This window comes from Anguilla rostrata, chromosome 12, assembly GCF_018555375.3.
Source record: "Anguilla rostrata isolate EN2019 chromosome 12, ASM1855537v3, whole genome shotgun sequence".
Taxonomy (NCBI): Eukaryota; Metazoa; Chordata; class Actinopteri; order Anguilliformes; family Anguillidae; genus Anguilla; species Anguilla rostrata.
Window position 1 is genome coordinate 34,498,711 of NC_057944.1, and position 18,269 is coordinate 34,516,979.

The 18,269-nt window shown below is 46.1% G+C and overlaps 1 protein-coding gene across 1 annotated transcript in view; it reads right to left on the reverse strand.

Annotated features, from left to right (window-relative positions):
• Window positions 1-18,269, reverse strand: part of stard13b (StAR related lipid transfer domain containing 13b) — a 96,230-nt gene that overhangs the window by 67,583 nt on the left and 10,378 nt on the right. The window contains exon 3 of the mRNA XM_064302281.1: window positions 8,453-8,483. Coding sequence (XP_064158351.1) covers window positions 8,453-8,483 — 31 coding nt within the window. The remainder of the gene's footprint in view (window positions 1-8,452; window positions 8,484-18,269) is intronic.

Consider the following 18,269-nt stretch of genomic DNA (forward strand, 5'->3'; position numbering starts at 1 on the left):
CAGAGCACCCCACACCCCCCTCTCCCAGCCCAGAGCACCCCACACCCCCCTCTCACAGCATAGAGCACCCCCACACCCCCCTCTCACAGCCCAGAGCACCCCATATTCCCCTCCAAGCCCAGAGCACCCCACACCCCCCTCCACAGACCCAAACACCCCACATCCCCCTCTCACAGCCCAGAGCATCCCACACCCCCCTCTCACAGCCCAGAGCACCCCACATCCCCCTCTCACAGACCAGAGCACCCCACATCCCCCCAGATTCACAGCCCAAATTAAAGGCCTGCGTAGGGTTGCCTGGGGTAATAAAAATAGGCCCACAGTTTCCAATACTGCCATGCTCAAATGCACTACAGGGGATAAAGCACAGGGGTGGGGATGGTTATTCATCAAATTAATTACAGACCAAAGTAAGCATATGGCCACCAGAATTTCATAGGATACTCACCAGAGCAGCATATAGTGGCTTGGTTTCTCAGTCACCTGCCGTGCTTTTTTTTTATAGCAACTCACAGCTGGTAAAACTCACAGGACACAAGGAAATATGGGCCAAGGGGCATCCCAAGAGGGCCAGAGCGTTTTTGGCTGAAACACAGGACCCGTCAAATCTGTTGGCTGCCCTAACTACACCCAACATCAACGGGGCAGAGGCTAGCAGGGTAACTCATGATACAGAGTGGTGGGGGGGTGGGGGGGGGGGGCTTTCCCGGGAGGTTTTTGGCTGGAGGGACGCCAGGCCTCGATGGGGATCATTACACCGCTGTGTTCCCAGCACCAGGAGAAACTGCTCCCCAGGGTCAGGGAACTGGAGCTGCACTGCTCAGGAGAGGCTGGCTAAAATGGAAACAGGGATCAGCCAGGCCTGAGATGAGCTTTTAAGCGTTTACCAAAATGCAAAAAACATTACTGCATATTAGGCTGTAGGGGGAAACCCACTGAAGACGAAATCTCTCTCTCTGCGAGGGGGTCTTGTGTGGAATTAATTTCTCATGGCTGGGGGGTGGAAAGGGTGGGGGTGGTGTGTTTCTCAGTTGCAAACAGGGGAAGGTGGGGTTCTCCTGATTGGGGGAGTTTGGGGTAGGCTGGGTGAGATATTCTGGTTTAGGTATCTGAGAACTACAACTACTATTCCCACATCATGTGTTTATTTAAGGTTGTCTTTCACTTTTTTGGAATCCTTTGTTCAAAATTCTAAGCCAGTGTTCTCACAAACTCCAGTAGTGATTGTTACATCAGCATTAGAATGTTCAGTTAAGAACATTCTAATCTCACATTTGTGATCTTACACTTTAAAGGGTTAAGATGTGGGTATTTCCTTGTTAGGGAAGGCAAGGCGGGGTTCTGTCTGGCTATTTCCAGGGCTGCACATATTGGGGGGGGGGGGGGGGCTATGGCGAGCAGGTTGATGGATGTGCTGTGCTCTGAAAAAAAAGGACCTCAAACTGACAATCTGAAAATGTGACACTGAAGGGGTCAACGGGCATTAGGAGGGTGAGCTCAGGGGCCAAAACATTCAAATGACAAATTCAGAGACAATCTCTGCAATGGGCTGAAATCTCCTGCAGGCTTCTCTAAATGCAAATGTCTTTTTTGTGTTGCTGTGTGAGTTGGAATATATTGTGGGGGGGAATGAGAATGTGGAACGCCAGACAGATCAGAGTGGAGATGGGTTTATTTTGGTGGGGGGTGAGGAGGCACTGTCTGCAGCGGGCCAGGTCACGCCTCTCAGGGGCCAGCGCCCTCGTCCCGTTTGCTGACAGTTTTGGGGCACCACCGTATTCGGGATCGTGGTCACGCCAGCCCTCACTGAGACGGGCCACGGGGAGAACTTCACCCACAAATACATAAACAAAGAAGATCCCCTGAGAAGGCCCTGATTGGCACAAAAAGGTTTTAACAGTCTGGAGGAGTCTCAACAGGAACTGTCTTCGCTCAGCATCGTGACTGTATTTAAAAACCCGACAGCCCACTCTCAGCCCCAACCCCTTACCCCCAATTCCTCTTACCCCCTCCCCACCACCCCCTACCCCTCACCCCCTACCACTCTCACCCCCAACCCCTTACCCCCAATTCCTCTTACCCCCTCCCCACCACCCCCTATCCATCTCACCCCTACCTCTCTCACCCCCACACCCCTTACTCCCCCAATTTCCTCTTACCCCCTCCCCACCACCCCCTATCCTTCTCACCCCTACCACTCTCACCCCCTACCCCTTACCCCCAATTTCTCTTACCCCCTCCCCAACACCCCCTCATCCCTCCCACCCCCTACCTCTCTCACCCCCAACCCCTTACCCCCATTCCTCTTACCCCCTCCCCACCACCCCCTACCCCTACCCCTACCCCTCACCCCACCCTCTCTCCGCTCACCTCTTCCAGCTACAGTGTCAGGTCTGACAGCGCCTCATTGTCTCTAATTAGCTCCGTTTAGTAGAAGCGTTTGGACAGCTCCGGTAATTTCTCCTCCAGGCGAGCGTCTGACGGCCGGCATTAGCAGTCTGGACAGATATAAACGGGACGAGAGCACCTGTCACCGCCTCTGCCAAAAACGCCTGTGCCACAGAGAAACGCCCGCGCCCGCCGCAGAATGCTAACGTTTCCGACAAATCATTAGCTCAGGAGCCCCATCAGCGTGAAGGACCGGAAGGGCTCTTCAGCAGTAAATACCTTCGGCTCTGTTCACCGGAGGCTGGCGGAGGAATCGTTTTAGGCATCCCACAATGCCGCAGACGGAGCATCGTCGCCATAGTAACTCAGAGCGCAGGAAAGCCGGTGTAAACTCGGAGGAGGTACAGAGAAGCTCCCAGAACATTCTCTAAACAGGGCTGAAGCGGGGAGGGGAAGTTTGCACATTCACATTCCTTTTCTCCACCCCCCCCCCCCAAAGAAAAAACAAATTCTCTCACCGTCTGTTCATATATGGTTTTGGGGAAGGGGGAAGGAGGAGCGGGGGTGGGCACTGAGTTCTATTTCTGTCACCAGAGGGAAAATAAATAAATAAATAAATAAATAAACAAAGCAAAAAAAAAAAAAAAAAGAAAGAAAAAACAATCAGGAGGGCAGAAGGGTTCAGTATTTTTCCATAAACGCCTGGCCTCTTCGAGCACAGGAAGTGGACGAGTGGCTGAGCTGGTTTGAGTGGCTGCAGCTAGGCTGGGGCCGAGGTCATTAGCTCACTGAGACACGGCTGGGATCTACTGAGCAAAGCAGGGGACACTCCAGGTCTGGTGCCACTTTCACACAGCAATAGGCCAAAAGCAGGGATCGGCAGAATGACGGGTAACGTAGCATTTATTGCTACAGTAGGGAGAGGAAATGGGGAAGGGGGGGGTGTCCCAAAAACTCCCCAACACTACAGTAAAAGGGACGTCATTCACATCGCCACTGATGTCCAGATGAAAGAATTATCATTTTTAAGCCGAATTCCAGTCTCATTATATTTGCCCTGAAGGAAAACATATACGGAAAACCTTAACTAACTCATCTTGCCTTTGTCAGGAGCAAAGATCTAACAAAGATCTAATCTAATCTGGAATGGATCGGGTAATCAGCGTTAAAATTGGGGGTCTTCCAGGAATACGGGTCTGGCGTGGTAAACGCAGAGAAGATTATCCCGTTTCACGCCCAGGAAACAGGCGAAAGAAATGGCCTGCTGGGACTGTAGCCCCTTCCGTGTCATCGTCTGAGCGCAAGGCTGTCACTTTGACTGATGCAGCTCCATGTTGTTGCCCTCTTGGCCAACGGTGGGTCTGCACTTTGATATTACACTTTGTCCAGGCTTAGCAGTTCCGTTGAACGTGAGCTACAGGCCTCCTGAACCGTTTAAAGTGTGACATCACAAATGTGTGCTTAGAATGTTCTGAGATGAACATTCTAATTCTGATGTAACAATCACTGCTGGAGTTCGAAGGCATTGGAGTTTTGTAAACAAAAAAAAACCTTCTCTTCAAAGGGTTAAAACGTGAAAGACAACCTTACATAAACGCATGATATGGAAATAACGGGGGTCGTAAAAAAAAAAAAAACTCCCGGAGTAGGACTTCATGTGACCGACATCCCTAAAATGAGAGAAGCCTGGAAATCTCAATGCCACGGCCGCCGCAAAGTGATGGTCATGCATACTTGCTCTTGCACTGATTAAGTGCTACGGGATGTGCCATGAAATCAATGTCAAGTATGAACATTTTTTCCTTTAATGACCTCTTAACACGTAAGAGGCCACTTAACACTGGGGAATCAAATGGCACAAGGGTTTGATGTGGCATGGTGGGAAAAGGGGGGGGGGAGGGGGCAGCTTATTTGGCTATCTTGCACCCTGACTCAATCACAATCACAAACCAAGGCCCATTCTTCCCATCATGCCCCACCTCTCCCGCATCCCATTGGCTGAAGTCTCTCACAGCAGAGTCCCAAGGCCATACGGTGATACGAGTGCAGCCTCAGCACTAAAAACCCATAACCCCAAACGCCGGCATGTCCTGCCAGTGTCAGATTGCACCAGTTCTTGGCTTCTTCTTCAGTTACCCTACAGGGACCACTGTGTCACTTCTCAGTTGTTTACTTAACATACTTTGCAAACGGTCAAGTCAACACAGGGTTCACGACGGCCACCCGAATTCGACACTTTTTCCGTCCGATCGGTTTCCACTCTTAACGTGCGTAATTTGAGGTTGAATGTCTCAAATTGTCCACTTTGAGAATGTTATTGCAAGTCGCCGTGTTAGGGCACCAAAAAGGAATGTCCTAAATTAAACGATAAATAAACAGAAAGAAAGAAAGAAAGAAAGAGAGAGAGAGTGCGAGAGAGATGAAGAGAGAGAGGGAGGGAGAGAGACAGAGAGACCAATCCAGGTTTAGAGTACAGGTTAATGGATGCATTTGGGTGATACAAAAAGAGAAAACAGAAAAAGCAACAAAAACGAAACAGCAGCTAACCCTAAGAGACATCAGCCAGTGATTCAGTGATGAGTGGAGAGCTGTGTTTAGCTCAGTGCTACAATCAAACCAGGGTACTGTATAAACAGCCACACAGTAGCAAGCATTCAAAAGTACCAGTCATAATGGCATCAAAGAGGCTTTCCAAGGCAATGGGGCAATGGGGTATATTAATTATTCTTGTCAACAAGAAAACAAGATTTTCTCACCATGGTGGGGGAAAAAAAAAACAAAACAAAAGCAAAATAGTGGACACGGCAAACCTTTATCGACTCACTGAGCGCGCGCAAATCAGGACATTACAGCCGCAGCGTTAATTAATTAACTAAAGCAGTTAATTAATTAACAGCAGTGAGAGTCAATAAAACGCAATTCTCTGAATCAGCTTGGCTCTCCTGATCTGCACACAAGACCGCGTAGCGTCAGCGGCGTTGTTAGAACAAAGTGAGATGGATTGGCCGAGCACATCCGCGATACAAGCGCAAGTCCTGAAGAGCGAATATTTGCGTTGACTGAAACTGAATTATGCAGTAGCCATACAGAGCTCACTGCCCAAGCTGATAGTCGATATGTCACCTTTTAAAAAGCACAGCCGACTTGTTTAAATACAATTTTACTGCCATTTACTGCCCACCCCAATGAAAGAAAAAGGCCCATTTATAACAAACAAGAGCACAGCCATATACTTTCGTAGGCTTTAGTCTGTTTCTTTTTTTTTTTTAGGAAATGGAGGTACTACAAGTGGAAATTTCAATGATGTATGGGCAATCCTCCCAAGGCGTACAGGAACATACTGTACACCATGGGAGGATATAATAAGTATAATAGTGCACAAATTCATATAAAAGCTTCTTTGGTTTATGACAAAAGCCTTTTAAAATACTCAAGTACTGAACAACCTGCAGTATTCCTTTAAAACACAATACAGAATCAAATAAAAGCACATTTGGTAAGAGCAACTGCATGCAATTTTAAGAGACAGCTTCCAGTGAGATCATTTCATTTATGCATGTGATGGGGTTCCACCCATGGTACTTAGACACTGACCACCTGTGTGGCCTCCCATTCACTGAAGTATGATGTCATAATGAGGTGTCCAGCACCAGCGTTCCTTCCCACTTTACAGAAGTATGATGTCATAATGAGGTGAACAGCCACATTCTGTAATATTGTCTCAAAGCCATGGTTCTGGCTCTGGCCTCAGTGCAACATCTCCAGGTCCCTGACCTATGGCGATAAAACTTGGAAAGGAGCCTGTTATAATGTATGCCCTTGTCACAGTCTGTGCACCTCAAACCTTCCCCGTTTCGATCTCTTTTACTGTATTGACGTCATCGTCCATTTTATTGTTACTTTCATTATTGAGGGTTTATAAGTCAAGACGTGGCCGTTTTTTCTGCAAGAGCTCATGTTTTCATCCAAACGCAATTGCCATTGACATTGAAGCCACTTTGTCTTCTATCTGCCAAGGAGCTCTCTAATAGAATAAAGGCTGGCAAACTGAAACATTTGAGAGCTTGGGGCCTCAGACAACAGTGTAGATGGGAGGTTCTCCCCCACGCAAGAGTACAGGACAATAGAACATAGACACATTCACGCGCATGACCGATGGACCTAATACTGTCTGCAATGTGAAACCCAGGAAAAGGGGAAGCAGTTACGGTGTTTGAAAGTCTATGGACATTGCATGGAAGCATATTTTTTTTGCTAATGTAGTGTTAGTGATTAAGACAGCCTCAGCCTTATCCATCTATGAAAAATAAGCACAGCTTGAAAACAAATTCCACCAAAAAACAGCCAACAGTCAGCACTGATTCAAACATAAATCCAAAGCCAGAACGCATAAACCACCACGCGATTTCACACCACGCAGCGATAGGGGTCACCAGGGTGGAACACCCTGAGATTCTGGGGGAACAAGGTCACCCTGTGCCCGGACCCCGAGCCAAGCGTTCGCTAGGGGTCGTGTGAGAGTGCAACCCGAGCCCGAAAGTGACATCTGCCCCATAATAACCCCCAGCTGCCCCCAAGGTAACATCACACCGGGCCAAGTATTTCCCCCCACAGACAAAAATTGATAACAGTGATCTGGCAAACTTCCTCATTTTAAGTAAGCCCCCGCCCAGAATCACTATCAAAAATAGTGGAGTATGACTCTATAACAAGAGCCAGTCTGCCTTCCCTGGACAGTGTCCCAGCATGATCCAACAGACACCTGCCACTTGTCAGTCACAGTGACAATGTCTCAGGCCAGAGCAATAGATCCCCGCACACAGGGGAACGCAGACATATCTGTGCCAGGCTGCACATTTCCCAGGCAAGAGCAATACCACCCCGCACAGTGGATCGACATCAATAGGAAGCTCAGAAAAACACTATGAGAACATACTCAAGGAAGAAATCTCAGAGAGGAATTTGAAGATGATAGCAAAAAAAAAATTGAAAAACAAAGAACAGGAAGCTGTGTGTTCTCTGTGTCTTTTGGCTCACAAAGACATCTTTATTGCTTCAGTGTCCTTGATGGATTCGGTTAAGAGCAGAACCCTCAGCAACCCCCCGCCCCCCACCCCCGCCCCCACCCAAGATCTCTCTTGCTTCTAGAGGGCTAGTGTGATGTTTAAACCTGTCAGTACTCCATACAGTACTTCTCTTGTTGGAGAACCTCTCTCTGCTGCAGCAGACTGCATCAGATTGAGATGATAATGGACTTTGTGTGGAGGAAGGGGGGGGGGGCTAATACTTCAGCCCCACAGACAGGCAGACTGTTTACTGGGGTGATTTAAGTGTCTCCAGGAGAGAAAAAAAGGAAATCTCTCTCAGGTCATCCCCAAACATATTTAATGATTTAGACAGCGGGAGCCAGTGCAAGCCTGGATGTGCTTTCATAACCTTATGACATCTATTCAATTCATAGTAGTATGAATCTATAGTACGAGCCAGGAAAATGTGCATCATTAAGCTGAATGAATAAAAACATAATAAATAAAACGCTGAATAAAATCAATAAAACATGTATAAAAAGGGCTGTATTTCCTACATGAATCACCTGATCACCTGATGGATGTAAATGCCCTCAAATTAAAGCTGACAATCTGCACTTTAACTTCACACGCTGTGTTTTTAATTTCAAATCCAATGAGCCAAAACAACAATATTTTTGCATTTGACTGTAAGTATGTGATTTTAAATCAACAATTTTGAACACACGTATATGTAACAGAGCCCAAGGGCACTTTGTTGAAAGGCCTGGTGACATCACACTTAAAAGCGGGAGAGGAGACACTCCAAAACGCCAAAACCGCGACAGCCAGAGATCAGCCACCGTATCAAAACAGGGCCAGCTGTCACTCAAACCCAGCGGTGGATTCCAGCGACGCTCGTCAGAGCTCATCAGAGCTGTGCTTCAGCTGTGTGTTAGTCACCCCTCCCAAAATCCCCCCCCCCCCGCCCACCCTACCCTCCCCGGCGCAGTCACAGGGCATCCATGCATGTCTATAAAAACACAAGATCAGCTTACCTGCGCGTTCATTGTTCATCTTCGCCGCCACCTTTGAAAAAAAAAAAAAAAAGACAAAGAAGTCAGTCACACACACACACACACGCACCAGCACCACAGCTGACATCGCTGTCTGTCAACGGCCAGGTGACGAAGCGCAGCACAAATCTCTCATCGCACTCATATGATATGACTTGAAAGCCCTGAACAAAGGTGATTCTGCCATCTACTGTACGGAACGCCTGTGGGGAGAAATTGGTTTTTATTGCTAAACAGTGTTCAGACTCTTACTCACACGGCGCTTCAGAGGTCCAGCCTGTTTTTTTTTGTTTGGGTGCATAAACTGGCGGAGCTCACAACCAGAGGCAGAGTTTACCGCGAAACGCCAGACGGCATTAATGAGGCCGTCACTGCCGCCCTTTGTACAGTAACGATAAATTATTAAATCGTTAATAATTCAAAAATATTAAATAATTCACCTTGCCGGTATATTACTTGAAATATCAAAATAAAAATAGGACTTCTTCATGTTTTCTGTCCAGTTAAAAATGAACCATAGGGTGATTTTAGTTGGTTATACCAGGCAGTGAGCTAGTCCAAAGAACTGTCCTTATACAGTATATTTTTATGTGGCACAACAAAGTAAGCAAATCAAGCGGATTTTTTGATAAATAATGGTGTCTGTCCAACCAAACACTTCTTTACTTTCTTCACAGCGAACTACCAATGGTGTCCATGGAATGGCAGAATTTCTAAGGTGTTCAGTGGAAATAAACGAACAAACCGTCTGATACTGTACTGAACACAGGCACTGAACACAGTGCGCATGTGACAGCAGTTCTCCAAAGCTGAGGGGAGTTTCACATTTGCACACGCGGAGGATAGTTTTCCATCTAACTCAAGTTAACATGAGACACAGACTCGCACACACAAAAACCAGTGGGACGGAAGCCCAATCCTTAAATCAATAGTAACAGTCATGAGTCACAGCTCTCTTTATATAGTCAGGGCTACTGCACAGAGTCTGAACCCAAAGGGCGGAGCCAAACGTGACCCAAGTCCCGGACTTCGGGAAGGAGGGAGAGGACATCCCTCAATCCATCATCACAGAGGAGGCCATCGTCAGCAAACCCAATTTATGCCTCGCGCCCCGATGCACTCTGGGGTCGAGCGAAATGATTTAAAGTACCCTCAGCCCTTCCCAATGTAAAAGTGCTACTTGTTTAAGGGGTTGAGGGGGGGGGGCATGCTTAACATTCCAAAAGTAATCCTCCCAGACCCTGTTTTTCAGCTCATATCTTCACTCAGGATGGTTGACGATCTCGGTCTAATCCAGCACTGCCCCCCGGGTCAGAATATCTGCTTTTTATCGTTCGTTCACATTGATAAAGTACAGTTAGCAGCACGTATGCAATGGGACCTTTCTCTGCGATAAACTTGCCTGTCATCCCTTGTCATAGACTATATTCATGCGATTTTTCTTTTTCTTTTTTTTTAAAACTTTGTCTCTTAAGTGAAAGTAGATCAAACATGCACTAGCCAGTTTGCCCCCCAACACGAGTCCTCTACCCTAGCACTTGTGTTCTCCAATGAGTCCTCTAACACTAGTACTTGTGTCCTCTACTATGAGTCCTGTAACACTAGTGCTTGTGTCCTCCACTATGAGTCCTCTAACACTAGTGCTTGTGTCCTCCATTATGAGTCCTCTAACACTAGTGCTTGTGTCCTCCACTATGAGTCCTCTAACACTAGCTCATGTGTCCTCCAATGAGTCCTCTAACACTAGCTCATGTGTCCTCCAATATGAGTCCTCTAACACTAGTGCTTGTGAGAGACTTGAGCATTCTCAACTGAAGCTGCGTTGGGTCCTTTCCTCAGTAAGTATACAGCAGACTTGGTAACACTCAGTCTTGGTCAACCCACTATGAGTCCTCTAGACTAGCTCATGTGTCCTCCAATATGAGTCCTCTACACTAGCTCATGTGTCCTCCACTATGAGTCCTCTAACACTAGCTCATGTGTCCTCCACTATGAGTCCTCTAACACTAGCGCTTGTGTCCTCCACTATGAGTCCTCTAACACTAGTGCTTGTGTCCTCCACTATGAGTCCTCTAACACTAGTGCTTGTGTCCTCCACTATGAGTCCTCTAACACTAGCTCATGTGTCCTCCACTATGAGTCCTCTAACACTAGTGCTTGTGTCCTCCACTATGAGTCCTCTAACCCCATCTCATGTGTCCTCCACTATGAGTCCTCTAACACTAGCTCATGTGTCCTACACTATGAGTCCTCTAACACTAGTGCTTGTGTCCTCCACTATGAGTCCTCTAACACTAGCTCATGTGTCCTCCACTATGAGTCCTCTAACCCCATCTCATGTGTCCTCCACTATGAGTCCTCTAACACTAGTGCTTGTGTCCTCCACTATGAGTCCTCTAACCCCATCTCATGTGTCCTCCACTATGAGTCCTCTACACTAGCTCATGTGTCCTCCACTATGAGTCCTCTAACACTAATGCTTGTGAGAGACTTGAGCGTTCATCAACTGAAGAGCTGACAAGATCTGGTTCATTTCCTCAGTAAGTAATCCAGACAGACGTTGGTAACCACTCAGTCTTGCTCAGACACCACAAGACGGGGACTTGTCAGGCATCTCATATCCGAGAAACGTCCAGTAAAATTCAGTTGAGGCACAACAGACATGTGATAGAAGACAATGAGCAGAGCTGGCAAAGGCAGACATTTAGACTATTTTTCATACCTGGGTCAAATACGTATTTGTTTTGGATTCAAATACTCTTCTGCCCTCTGTTGATCTTGCCTGGTGTAATTGAGCCTGGCCAATATGACCAGAAGGCAGGGTTTGAACTTTTTGAGAGTATTTCACTGGTTCCAATACACCAGACAAGTTCAGTAACATGTAAAAAAAAGTATTTTAATCCAAAACAAATAAGTATTTGACCCAGGTCTGCTATTGTTCTAGTAGAGATTATAGCGTCCTGTCGGAGAACGATATGACTTTTGGGAACAAAATGGGAGCGAACGGGGATGAGCCTGACGGCACTATTTCAGATCCAACATGAGTGTAACCGTCTCTCCTAATAGACAGATCTACTGCACTGTCCCTTTGTTTTCCCTTACTGCCTACAGTGTCTACATCTGGCACTTCATAGCATCCCCTCTCATCTTCCACCATCATCACGCTCTCCTCGTGGACAAACAAAGCCCTCCTTCACTGAAAACAGACTCAGGAATCAACACAGAACACATGATCCACTTTTTTTAAAGAATCTTTCCCACGCTACAGACCAACAACACAAAATGTTACGGTTGCTCTTCAAATTTCAAATCACAGGTACACAGTTATGCACTATCATTCCATTCTCACATCTACGGTGACCTGTTTCATGTTCACCGAGTACGTTCGCTTCTGCAAACAATCTGAACATGTCTAAACTACGCCGTGTTTGCACTGGATGTTCCTCTCAACCTAGCACACCTTTGAAAAGTCCAGAGTAGTACCTCTCTGCCCGGGACTTGCGGTAAGTTCTCCCAGGAAAGAGTCAAACAGGGGTGGAGACTCAGAGAGGGCGCTCTCTCTCTCTCTCTCGCCCCCTCCTCACCAAGCTGTGACATTCATCCTTTACACCAGCTCAAAAAACCATGAATGAAAGGTGGCTTGTTCAGAAGCGCCGCCATTGGTCGCTGCAGGTACGCGCAAAGGCCTCTGACTGACAGGTGGCGTTTCCGTGGAAACGCAAGGCTTTGGAGAGGGAGGAGGGGCTCCTCGGAGTCTGAAGGACGCATCTCTTTGGGAGAGAGAGACTGAGGCAGGCGTACGAGGGCTGATCTAGGATCAGTTTTTCCTCATTACGGACAACGGCAGGATTAGGGCCACGCTGATCCAAGATCAGCAGTTCTACACTGAGGTGCTTCGTGAATTCGATTCTTTTCAGTTCATTTTTTCATTAACTCAATAAACAAACATTCTTAAAGATCTATTCGTGAATGAGCACTTTTTAATTAATGCAGACGATCACCAAAGCAAAGATTCAGAAGTCAAGTTTCATTGGAAATTACCTGAAGTAATAAAGGATGAGCATCTTTGTTAACTCAAGAGAAGAAAGATACAGGCTTCTTAACAGTGTTCTCATTCACACAGTAAGACTCTCAAATATAATCTATGAGTCCAACAGGAGCCACATGTGCTCTCTGAGTTAAAAGTACTCAGTAAGATTTAGTTTTAGACTGAACCGTTAGCAGAATACTGGATTTACACATTGAAACCAATTACATACAGTGTGACAGAGGGATCTGAATGAAGATGGGGGGCAGAGGGAGTCCATTGACTGGGTGGTGAACAGTTACCAGCATCACAGTTTCCAGCATCACTGTGATTCCTTGGGGACGGCAAGATTCACACATTAATTGGGTGGAGGTGCAAGTTGATATTTTTTAATTCTTTTTATTTTATTGTAGTTTGTCTGACTGGTCGACCGGCACACTCCTTTCACTGGGCCTATAAACCTGCTCAAGTCTTGGATTCACACACAACACAGTTGTCAAAATAGACGTTTCATTCAGGGAAGGTTATCAGATTAGACTAATACAACAGATAGATTAAAGGACCAAAGAGTGAAAGACTGTGGTTTGTGTCCCATCAATAGATCATTTCAATCTTCAGTCCGTGTTATTTAAGCCACATGACCCCCCTCCTCTTCTCCCTTTTCTGAGTAACAGGTTTGGGAATGCGAGCGAACAGCGACCGCGAGGCTCGGTGATTGATGTCATTATCAGCTTATTCTTGCTTATTGACTGTGAGATTTGGCACAGAAGAGCAGAATTCCGTTACATATCCATACTCTCCGGCCGTAGGCCTCAAAGGCAGCATTAATCAAGGGGGCTCGTTTTTTTTTCTAGGAAACGGGAAATTCCAAAGCTCAAACGTGTACTACAGTACATTACATATTCTAAACTTCTTCTTTTTTTTTAATGCACAAAAGGAGCCTGTCTACTTTTCGGCTTTGTAAACATGTGATAGTTATTTCAAAAAGCCCAGCTAGTTGCCAGATGAGTGACCCATGTTTTTAGCAGGAATCAGACATGAACTGTGCAGGGATCTGCTTTTTCTCCTCGCAGATCATGAGCACTGTAGATGTTGCTGAATCGAGTGAGGACCTTCGTAAACAGTACAGCAGGGGAACCCCCACAGCTGTCTCTGTGTGAGGTCAGGTGATCTGACATCACAAGATAAAGCCCATCGTCCAGTGAGCTGAGAACCTGGAGCAACATCTCCTTCTGCTCCCTTCCCATGACTCCCTGCTCTTACTGTTTCCAAGTGCAGTCTCCACGGTGATGCTCAGGTGATACCTGTGTTGGTGGGGGGTGGGGGGGGGGGGGGGTGGGTAATTAAGCTTCATAATTATCCCCACCCCCACCAACCTCACCCTGCACTTCCCTGTCTCAATGCACGGCATGTTCGCAGGTCCTGTGACATGTTGCTTTTTTGTTACCAAGACAACACAAGAGGGGAAAAACATCGCTTCGTGAGACATGGTGAGACTCATCATCTCTAACAATGACTGCGATGTTTATAATGAGTGTCTCTGTCTGGGATTGGCTGCTGCCTGGGTTCCCCCAGAGAATGACACCTATGACGTTCTGCAATCTATCACATTATTACATAACATTTAGGCACTGATCAGACACCCACATCCAGAGCGACTTACAAAGCTTCCTCTCCTCACTTACATTTATACAGCTCGATAATGCTGACGTAATTCAGGTTAAGTGCATTAGTACAGCAGTACCCCATCGGGGAATCAAATCATGAAGCCCCAGCCCCCTAACCATTGTCCTACACTGCCGATTCAGTTGCCACGGTGACATATCTCCAAGAGTGTCCCATGGGTCTGCAGTCAGCATGGCCCAGTGCACCAAATACGCAACCAAAAGACAAGGGAAGCGTCTTTCTTTTCTGTCCGTGGTGGGGGCTGTTAACACACTTGCACAGCCAATGTGATGACGGCGCTGTTACAAAGACAACCCACTATTTTCTCCAAAAAAAAAAATAACGAAATTGACTCAAGATATCTGTCCACATGATAAAGCAGATCTTTAATGTTCCACAAATGACAATAGCTCATTTTCAACCAAAATTGAAGTTAAGGCCTTTTGCCTTTGCACGGCAGTGTAGCTATTTTGCTGTGATATAATTCACACTTTCCATTGGTTTCCCCCCCTTACCATGGATTTCCCCCTTTCAACTGGTTTCCAGTGGTTTTCTTAAGGATACCTGATAGGACCTACCAGGTGGCACAGCCAGGTGTGACACACGTACACGGTACAGTAATGTGCCCTGAGGTGTGGATCACACACCTGGGCTCTACCGGGGGTGGCAGGGATTCAGTTACCCAGGGTAACAGCGTCTATACACCTCCATAAGAACAGGCAGCCGGCATCGCGGTCTTCAGAGGAGAACATGCACGCTTATCTGCGTGCTTCCAAAACGGCCATAGCGGTCGCAGTGAGAAGGGGCACGGTTCAACATTCAGAACTGGGCAGAAAATGGGTGAAAGCTTTTTTTTCATTAAAAAAACAACATGCAAATTTAGTAAATACAATTTTTTGCACAGTTGGGCAGGGTGTTTTAAAAATACTGTGAAATTGCCCATTACTGGAAAGTGTAAACACAAGAAAAGATAATGGGGCTTGATCTTACGAGTGTCTGAAAGCCAAACACGCAGAGATAATTAAATCAGGTGTGCAGGGCTGTTCTGCTCCTGGTTTTGTGCTACTGATGTAGGTCTGAAATGAGACCGCTTGCGATAGAGAGGGTTCAGATGATTAGGATGAGGGGGAAAATGCTTAAGCCACACATGACAAGGCAGTCGTGCGTCTAAAAGAAGTCAACTAAAAAATCATCTCAAGGCTTCTCAGTGTCAGTATGCTGCATTGAGAAGCCTTAAGATGAACTATTAAAAGTCCCAAAGTGTTTTGTCTATTTTGTATTTGACTGTGAAGACTCATAAAAGTGTATTGCAGTCATTCCCTTTCAGTGTTTGTATAATGAAAAATATAAAAGTAAATTATATGTATTAACATTTACACAGAATAACAGCAAGTTATTTCATTTCAGATTGTTTGGTTTTTCTCTCAGATATAATTATGTATCTGACTCCAACATACACAAACTATATTGGAGAACAGAGAGCAGTGTTCCAACAGAATCTGAAGTCTCACAAGAATTTAACAAGCTTTAGGAATTTCCAGCTGAACATTTTCACGCAGTGACTTTTATTAAAAACCAGGCTTCAGAGGGTTATTTTACAAGACTCTAATGGCAGCTGGATCATATTTTAGAATGAAGGAATCCTGATTTGTCTGAATTATTATTTTACTGAATTGCCCGATTACTATACTGCATGACCAAACAGGATCAAACATGTCCAGTTGCTAAAATAGGTTTATATGCTTATAAGTTTCTTAAAAAGTCCACATGGGCAACATGCTTTGTTCATAAGTACTTTCGTACTACTGGGCTTCACAGTGTCACTACATACAGTAGGATCACATGTCTGGAAGTTTAATCTCAAATAACCTTTAGATGAACAGCAGACCAGTCGAGTCAAATGCATGCTTTTCTTTGTCATCTCCTTTTGCTGAGTACACCTGGCTCCTAAATTCTGTAAACAGGTATTAGATGAAACACATTGGGTACATTTCCTTTGGGGGGGTGGGGGAAATACTGCTTTTCTTTCCAGGTCAATAAGCTGAGCACACCACACCGCAGGAGCAGGGGCACTTGAAAGTCACTTCTGTAAATTTGGAGGTCTGAAAGTGCCCTCCTCTTGGAGTCGTGATTCTGCTGAAGTGGTCAGGTGGGATTTTTTTTGAGGGGGGCATGGGGGGGCTCTCCTAAAAGCACAGACGAGTCAGTCCTAAAAGCACTTCCACTGAAGTGCACAGTGATCAAAGGAGGTTGGGGGGAGGGGGGGGGGACATGGAAAAAAAACTAATGTCAGGAGACCGACATATTCTGTCACAATTAACTTTAAAAAAAAAACAAAAAAACATTTCAGTTATTACACCGAATAATCCCTCTCAGACTGAAAGTTGTGGACATTTAAAACAAAGGTGAGGCGGTTTAAATTTTCTTTTGGGGGGGGGGGGGCATTCAGCATCCATCTTCCACTCGGGGAGGAGAAGACGGGAGGGGTAGAATTTCGCAATGGGAGAGCTAACATGTGGTACACCACAGTAGCATATTTCTTTACTTTTTCATCCAACCAAGTCTTTATCTCCCTAATTTTCCCATTACATTGCATTTATTTCGAAGACACTTTTACCCAAAGCGACATAAAATAAGCTCATGCCAACGATCATTGGACAACAATACTACAACATACAGGTCCGATAAGGTACAATGCTTATTACGTAACAGTTATCTATAGCCACAAACATCAAGTCCAGTTCACACACAGTAAGCACAGGCTGGGTCAGGAAGTTACGACGAGTCAAACTAGAATGAGGCATGACCACAAGATATGACAGACCTACAACAGCAAGATAATGATACAAGTGCAAAAAAAGTGCTGGATAGAGATTCCATTACATTACAGGCATTTAGCAGACGCTCTTATCCAGAGCGACTTACACAACTTTTACACAGCACTTCACATTGTATCCATTTATACAGCTGGATATATACTGAAGTAATTCCAGTTAAGTACCTTGCTCAAGGGTACAACGGCAGTGTCCTACCCGGGAATCGAACCTGCGACCTTTCGGTTACAAGCCCAGTTCCTTACCCACTGTGCTACACTCTGTCCGTTAGTTTGGATTCCACCAGTTTGGAACATCCCACCTTATTCATGGGCCCATCCCGTCACTGCGAGGTCCTCCAGCAGTTTTTCGGAGGGGCGCAGACAAACGCACGTCCCCTCAGAGAAACACACCGCTGCGCTAACCGAAGACACTTTAGGGCGATCCTAAAACAAGGCCCTGCGGCCTCGTCCGCGCGCGGACAGCATGGCCGATCGTAACCGCAGAGAGAACACCCCCCCCCAGCCCCCCCCAGCCCGAGAGGCCGCTAACGGCCTGGATCTGACCGGTTCCCCTCCGTGGGTTTCAGTCGTACCTGCGGTTGCACTTGCTCTCGTTCTAACGTCAGTCAGTGATGTTCAGAACGAGGCTCACTGACAACCACAGCCAGCAGACCGATGCAGATTACATCACAAATGACATTACGCATGGAATTTAAAAAACATACAATATCGTACGCAATATGTATGACATATATATATATATATATATATATATATATATATATATCATAACATACGCAAACAGAGGTAGGATAAACTCGTGACGGCTTCAGCTCACTCAGTGAAGGTCTCTGAAGATATTAATATCTCTGTTTTTTTCTTCCTGGTTGTGTTTTTCCATTCAGTAAAATAACTTCAATGTCCTCTTGTTTACATCGCAGCCAGATTACTGCCGAGTGTTTTCAGAGACCTGCGGTTTCACCTCATACCAGTCAGCTAAGAAGCACCATCACAATGAAATCAGCGAGAAATATGAAAAGACTCGAAGGCATTTCAACTACTTCGTCAATGCTGTTGACTCCAATCTGTCCATATCAACATACAGACTGGTAATGTGAAGCGCAGGTATTTGCCTTGGGCATCAGTGTCCAGGGGTTGCACAATATGGGTTTGTGATATAAGCCACAGCATGCATTTCCATACTTTCAGTGAGCGAGGGGTGGGGGCGGGGGGGGGGAGGCCACACCAGAACAATTCAGCCTGCGCCATTTCCATGTGTGTTGATTATTTCT